Genomic DNA, 8,124 nt, shown 5'->3' with positions numbered 1-8,124 from the left:
GACTGTGCTACGGAATTATTATTTTTTTCTCCTGTCTTCTTTAATCTTTCTCTAATCTTACTTTAATAGCCTCCAAAACTCTGATCAAAGACTAACGTTCATCAGATCCATGACCACAACATGGAAGATTTTTCTCATTTACTCCAGAGGAAATGATTCCTCTGAAAGACAGTTCTCACATCCCTTCCTTCCTCTTTTGAATATTCAGAAACAAATTAGGAAGCAGAGGTATATGAAGATGTTTGCTGCTAAAGAAGGAAAGAGTGTGTGTGTGTGTATGTGTGTGTGTGTGTGTGTGTGTGTGTTTACGTGTGTGAAAACATTTGATTTACAGCAGATACAGAAAGCGATCTTATCTGAACTTCCCTTTTCTGACTAAAGCTGCATCTCCACAAAATACAATCACCATTATCTCCCTCCAAGGGAGTCCGCACGTAACTACATGTCCATTGCCTGGTGCACATGGCAGGTCAGTGCACTGAGGCACTGGGTTGCAGCAGAGAAAGAGATTTAATCATAGGGTTGCCAAATGAGATAAGAGGAAACCTCAGATGTCTCCTTGAGGAGTTTGGGATTAGGATTTTTAAGGGGTTTGGAGTGGGCAGAAGGGTGGAGATCATTGGTTGGTTGAAGAGTGCAGGTTGAAGTCATGGAACAGAGATGAAAAACTGGTATTCTTATACTGATTCAGTTCCTCTGTGAGTAACTTTAAACTGGTTGGTGTCCACTGTTTCACTGGAATTCAGGATCTTCTAAAGCAGTTCTTAAAAGCCTTATGATTCTAATTTCAGAAATCCTATCTACCTTAAACAAAAACCTTGTTATCTTAACATCATAAATCCTATCTGTAGGAATAATTGGGCTGCAAATGATTAGTATTTCGTGTTTTGACTACAAAATAGTGGATCAAAGTGTAGCCTGATTAATGCTTAATTATAACTAATTTCTGTCTAGAATTCTTATTATCCCTACGAGGATAGCTTCGCCTAGATAGGAGACATGCCAAGGAAATTTTGTAAATAAACTTTGTCCAAACGTTTAGTCTGTCTCCAAAAGTCCCTTTGTTTTCCCAAAGAAGCACTTTCTCTCTCTTCTCTTTCCCCTATTCAGTTAGTAAACTCCTGTCTCTACTGTTCATCAAGCCTCTTCATCTGAATGCTTCCACAGTTAATGAATAAAACTTGTATTTAGAGTGAAGAGGAAAGATGGAAAGAATTCTCTTCTTCGTACCATCCAGACAGTTCTGGAAACTGGGAATTGTGGTATAATATGAAATATATTTGGGCTCTGCCACAGAGTTCCTAAACCCCTTGGAGTTTCCTAAGTAATAGAAGTGTATTTTGTTTTTTCATAATAGGCCCCTTTTGATTAGACCTGAGTTTATGCTCATGAAAAATTATGGTTGGGCTCACTATGTGGCCTTAGGATGGGACTGGTCACCAGAAACATCAAGTGTTTAGAGGGTTGGTACTTTCAACCCACCCATGGACCATCAGTAAGGGGACAGAGGGCTGGAGATCATGCTCCATAAAAACTCTTGAATATCAAGATTTGATGAGTTTCTAGATTGCTGAATACATGAAGTGACTAGTAGAGTGGCATGCCTAGGGAAGCCTTGAAAGCTCCACATCCTTCCCCAGATACCTAGTCCTATACACCTTTCCATCTGGCTACTCCTGAGTTGTATCCACAAGAATAAACCAGCAAATTTTAGGTTGTGTTTTCCTGAGTTCTATGAGCCATTCTAGCAAATTATCGAATCCTAAGAGGGGGTGATGGAAACCACCATTTTATAGCTGGTTGATCAGAAGTACTAGAGGCCCAGACATGCCATTGGCATCTCGAGTAGAGGCTGTCTTATTGCAACTGAGCTCTTGACTTGTGGGATCTAATCCTAACTCCAGGTAGATAGTCAGAATCAAATTAAACTGTATGGCACCCAGCTAACATTTAGAAAGTTGAATAATTACTTGGTGTGGAAAAAACCCACACACTTGATGTCAGAAGTATTGTTGAGAGTATAGAGGAACAGAGTGTGTTTTTCTAAAGTAATTAAAATAAGTGATCCATGTTGGGCACATTGTCTCATTTGCTGAGGAATTTATCTTTTATCTTATCCCTATACCCTCTACCTTTTATGTTCCAGTTGTATCCTTTACACTGTATTACCTTCCCTTTTCAAGAGATACCCCTTTCACTTTTAGTTTTAATTATAACAAAACACAGACATAGTTTCCCGACTGAACTGAAAAAGACACCTGGACAATTTTACTGGATCCTTCAAGTTCTTCTCTAAGGTGGCTGACTGATCAGTTACACTTGTGTTTAATACTCTTGATGCATTCAGGTGAGCTTCGTCATTCCTACAATGATCATTCTTGGCATTCTCTCAAACACTTCATGTTTTTTTCTTTAACTTTCTCCCAACGACTTGACCTCCTGGGAGAGAGAGGGTGAGCATGGGCAAGAGAGAGAGAGTGAGACAGAGAGAGACAGAGACAGATAGAGAGAGCACTTCAGAACTAGATATGGAGTTTAGAGAATTATAAGGGTACAAGTACATTTCTGCCTGTCTGTGGCTTTACTGGCACTCCAGAAATTCATTCAAGCCTAATAAAGCAACTTGTGCACTTTTTCCCCCTTTGCAATATTTAATTTTATTTCTAGTTAAAAGAGGTAAGGCAGTGTTGAATCATAACATTATTAATAATAAAGGATATCATTTATTACAACTGTCAGGGCAATCAAAATGGGGTCAGTTAAGGGAAGGTTAGATTGTGAAAACAATGCAGTCGTTTAAAAAACAAATCATTTTATTCTCCTCTCATGTGTGAGTTCCTCCCTAAAAGGTGCACCTTATTTAGGGATCTTGATTTCTTTCATTACCTCCGCTACTATCCCCTAGGGGAAGGGTGTTAAGCATTTTTGTGTCGTGCACCTCTTTAGCATTCTGGTGAAGCCAAAGAATAATTGAAAATGATAATAACAATTGAGAAAAAGAGAGCAAAATAATTGTACTCAGAAACATGTTATTAAATGCACAAAATAAAATACACAGGAAATCAAATGTCAAACATTCTAAGTTCACGATATGTGTTTTACTAATGCAATAAATAATAAAATCTACATTGGAGTCTAATTACTATTATAGTTTTGAAATAGTAATCAAAGTAAAATAATACTTTGAAATATTTGCAACAACTATAAACTGATATAAAAATATCCATGGTTTCTAATTTTTTCTACATTCATAAGTTTTTTAAAAATTGCTAATTTTAGTGGTGGGCTAGTGAAAATAAAGATGTGATTTTTTTTCACCCTGCCAGTTCATGAATTCCTTTCATTAACTATTCACTTCTTAAATTTTTGTGTACACCTGTTTCTCAAAACCATAATAGTGATTTAGGTACTCTTAGGCAAATGATGACAATGTCTCATGGTGTCTTCTTAACCTGGGTTCCCTGGGCTTCTAAGGTCTCCATTGATAGAATTAATTAAAATCAAAGAAAATGTTTAAGGAAAGATATGATTAACAAGTGATTTAAAATGTATATTCAAAGGGTAGGGTAATATTCCTTTAGAACTCAAATCAGAAGTCATTATCAAAAAAGCTTCTGTCACAGACGCTGGTAGACAGATCTTTAGAAAGTAGACCCATTAAGAAGTTTCCACAAATAATGGTTAATTTACTTTCCTGAGCTGCTTTGGCGGTTGCTAACTTTTGCAAATATAAGGAGATACCGTTCCCCACAGTTTAATTTAGGTTGCTTCCTAATCGGGTTTGTATGCAAAAGGCTCCAGGATGTTGGGCTTAGCTCATAGTAGAGTTCATGGATATATGCTTGGAGTTCATGACAAATTTTTTTCCACATTGAAAGTGAAATACCACCTATTTGAAAACACTGGAATAACTCATTGACATTGGAAATGACTGAGGTATTATAACCGTATGATATTCCCAATAGTTGATACCAGCAAACACTTTGGTGTTTAAAAATTTCCCACACATGCATTGCTTCCTATAATTCTCAACATTACTCATTGATATACTATAATATACCATAAAATATGATGCCTTGGAAAACTGTAAGTCTCTTTCTTAGTTTACTCCTTCACACTTTGGCTCAGGGCTTCTCTCTACCATCTCTCTTGATATTCATTGAGTCACTACTTGAATTTTAGTCTTCAACAGATAACACAAACTTGTCAGAGAGAGCTCTGGGTGTATAGGCACATGATACAAATCATCCAAATCCACATGCCCAGAATCCTTCCCTTTTTTCTCTCCCCTGTGACCCAAAGATGTAGAGTAGGAGGATACACAGAGCATGCTTTGAGACAACCCCCACTCCCCAATCTAGATGATCACCACATGATTTCCTCTTATTCAAAGATTGCTTGTAAAGAGCTGGGATTTGAAGATAAGTTCTGAATATATAAGTTCTGAACTTCTGACATTCTAGTAACATGGTGGTCCAGTGAGAAACTAAACCAAAATGGCTTAGCTAGGAGCAGCCCTTGAAGGTGTTGATAGAAAATACATTCAAGTATCTTAGTTTATCCATAAATTGTGCCATTGACTACTGTTTCTGAACCAGTATTGGTCACATGTGCCAAATCAAATGGAGTTGGTATGAAACAAGCAGTGAAAATTTGGGCTGTGAAGTCAAAAGGTAACCCATCAGATACTCACACAAACTCAGTTGAATGGCTGGTGATCTTGACCAGTTTGAGCTGGGTTCAGGGTTGAGTTTTGAGTTCCTGAAAAAGAACTTAACCAAGATCTTTTGATCCATACTTCAGAGTGAGATGCTATGTATGAGAACACTGCAGAAACTAGGGTTAGGCTATGTGACATTTTAATAGTGAACACTATAACCTAAGCAAACAGCTAAGGTTATAGTTAATAAACTGTTTAAAGAAACTTTAGTTACTGGCTATTTAATCATTAATGGCCATCTGGCCACCAGTTTCACTAGATACTCTTGCACCTCTCATTGAAGGCCTCAGAGTTCATAACTTTAAAACAGATTTTCCTCACCGAAGTTCCTAATGAATATAACCTCACCATTCAGGATGACCCTGAAAATTTGTCGGAAAGTGAGTTTAGGAGCTACTTCTCTGATTGTCTCCTGACAGCTCCAGATAACCCTTTTCTGGGGTCATCTCTCTAGGGTTTTGCATTTTTATTTTATTTTATTGTATTTTGATGCTCAGGAGTCAGTCTTTGATGTTTAAGCCTTTGCTCGAGGCTACTGCCTGAGTGAACCTAAGTTTTCTGGATGAGAAGATATGAGAACAGGTTCACATAATAAGGCTGTTCCCACTACCACCTCCACTACCAGTCAGCTGGAGCACTGAACCTCCCACTGCTGTTCTTTTCTCCACTTCTGCAGACTTCTGGGGCTCTAAGAAAAGGAGGAGGATACAAACTCTGCTCTTGAGATTCACATACTGATCCCCACTCCAACCAGGGACCCAAGCGCTGAATTTGAATAGGGTAAGAAGGGGTGATGCTAAGGATGTCTGGGGGAAAGGCCTAGGAACTCTGGAGAGAGGTTGGTTGAACTTTCAGATAATAAAGAAAAATGTTCCAAATCATAGAAAACGAAGGTCTGAATTCAAGTCAGCATTAATCCCCCAAGTTTGCATCTTGGTCTTATCCTGTTTAGGATTTTATGAACAGGGTTCCACTAATGAGAAAGTACCAATCCCTTGATCTGTGTTGGACGCATGTTGGCATCTGATTTCTTAGAAGTGTTCTCGCATACATGTATCTCATCAGATTTTACATGCCCATCTGAGGACACTAATGTTCAGAGTTGTGAATCAGGTTAGAAATTCAGTAGGGACAGGTACACACCTCATGGTAATGAGAACAGAAGGGTGGTTTATTTTTATTTTTTATTTATTTACATTTTTTTTTTTAGTTGTAGTCTCACTCTGTTACCCAGGCTGGAGTGCAGTGGCACACTCACAGCTACTGCAGCCTTGACCTGCTGGACTCAGGTGCTCCTTCCACCTCAACCTTCCAAATAGCTTGAACTACAGGCATGCGCCACCATGCCTGGTCGATATCACTGTAGAGACGAGGTCTCGCCAAGTTGCCCAGGCTGGGCTCAAACCCCTGGACTCAGGCAATCCTCTTGTCTTGGCCTCCCAAAGTGCTGGGATTACAGGGGTGAGCCACTACACCCTGCCAGAGAGCTGGTTTAAAGGGGAGACTTTTTCAAACAACTCTACATCCTGTGCTATGACAAGAGTCATCGACCCCTGTGAGAACAGTTTTAATCTTGCTACTTGACTGATTACAGCAATATTTCAGAACTGGAGTTCCTTTATGTTGGTATTCTCAACGAGCAGCTCTGACAAAACAAGATCATTTATAATGATGACAACTAGGGAAATGGCGCCTGAGAAGGGATGTGAATAGTTAGTAGGGGTAATATATTTCAACCAGGCTTCACAGAAGTGTTATAAGGAATTCAAGGTTAGAGAAGCATCATTTTGCAGAGTCACTGCAATTGTAGACTAGGCTATAATTTCTGGGAACCAAAGCCTTCCAGCCTAGTTAGTTACTCATCTTGTACATTCGCTTAAAAGGTGACAGTGCTTTCCTTTATTCTCTTTTGGAAAAATTATCTTTTGAGACTTGATCTAATAAAAAGCAACTAACTAGAGGGTGATTTTCTCCTCATGTGTGGTAGAAGAGACTGAAGACAGGAAATGGTTGAAAGTTTCGAATTTTCCCTTTTTTTTTTCCAGTGTTGTGTTTGACTCACCCAGGCTGAATCATATTTTTAATTCTTAGAAACCTTATTCTCTAATGAAAGTTGTCATCTTCTAATTGGAGAATCAAATGATAAAATTGTGCCCACATGCCAGCATTGGCAGGAAAAGGAACTTTAAGGTGGAGCTCAGCTCTCTGGGCAGTGTCTGGAAAATGTTTTCCTCTTTCTTCCCTGTGGACACACAGGTGGCCCTGATAACCGAGATGGCAACCCCTCTAAAGATCTCGCGCATTCTCTTGGCCTTGCTTTGCATCCTATGCAGGCTGCTTGTACACAGCAAGTACGCTTCCTGGAGAGAATTCATGGAACTACACTACTTAAGTCCAAGCCGAGAATTCAAAGAGTACAAATGTGACATCCTCATGAGAGAAAAAGAAGCTTTAAAAGACAAGAGCTCTCACACGTTCATCTATACCTTGTGGTACAAAATTGGACGTATATGCGTTTATGACAACTGGAACAACCGCTATAGAAATACATATATATGGGCCCTAAGTGCCATCAAAGTTCTCGAGTGTCACTGGGAGAAGTACTATAATAGGTACAAAGAGAGCAGAAGTTTCAACTACATTGAATTCCACTGTAGCATGGATGGGTATGTGGATAGCATAGAGGATCTGAAGTTGTTGGAGACCATCAGCAACTAGAAGGTCTACCAATCCCCAGGTTTTTGTAGAATATTCAGTGCTTCACTGGGGGTTACCCTTGCCTACATCAATAGCCCCTGGCACTTTTCACTTGTATTCAATTACCAATGTTTTACAGCTACTTAGAATTTTGTATTACATGGTTGCTTGATACCACAGTGTTGCCAGTGCTATTTCTTTGCCTGAAAAACACTTTTAACTTCCTTTACCTAATTTGTTCTTACATATTTCTTAAAGATTCAGCTCCTATAGTATCTCTTCTTGACTAATCCCAGAGTTTTCCTCATCTTGACTCTCCTTACACCTACCCAAGCTGAATGATCTTCTCTTTTTAAATAAATTATTTTATTCCAATGTGTGTGATATCTATATACTTTATGTTTGTAGAGTATGTACAATGTGTGATTGGTATGGGTGTGTGTGATATAGATTATGCTTGAATATGATTCATGCTGTGCATAGTGTTTAAGGTGCATTTTGTTTGTGTCTAATGTATGTGATATATTATGATTATGCTGAGGTTATTAATGGTTATATGTGAAGCCAGAGATAAGTTGTGATCTAGGAATTGATTATGGTGTCAACTTAAAATAACCAAAAGTGTCAGAATACAGTTTTAAAGAGTTTATTCAAGTGAAAAATTGGGAATGGCCATTCCATGACACTCAGACTCTAGAGAAATGAAG

General features: G+C 38.6%; 1 protein-coding gene across 1 annotated transcript; it reads left to right on the top strand.

The window, feature by feature from the left end:
* The first annotated feature begins 6,994 nt into the window (after positions 1 to 6,994).
* Positions 6,995 to 7,438, top strand: LOC103259250 (epididymal secretory protein E3-alpha). The gene has a single exon (XM_008056919.1). It carries the CDS (start codon positions 6,995 to 6,997, stop codon positions 7,436 to 7,438), a length of 444 nt encoding a protein of 147 aa, XP_008055110.1.
* Positions 7,439 to 8,124: the final 686 nt, after the last annotated feature.

Source organism: Carlito syrichta, unplaced genomic scaffold, assembly GCF_000164805.1.
Source record: "Carlito syrichta isolate Samal-C Ts95f unplaced genomic scaffold, Tarsius_syrichta-2.0.1 Scaffold302577, whole genome shotgun sequence".
Lineage (NCBI taxonomy): Eukaryota > Metazoa > Chordata > Mammalia > Primates > Tarsiidae > Carlito > Carlito syrichta.
This window is presented reverse-complemented; position numbering and strand designations above follow the sequence as displayed.

What these genes read in the sequence shown, in the direction of transcription:
- LOC103259250 (XM_008056919.1), top strand. Translation starts at nt 6,995, where the DNA reads ATGGCAACCCCTCTAAAGATCTCGCGCATTCTCTTGGCCTTGCTTTGC.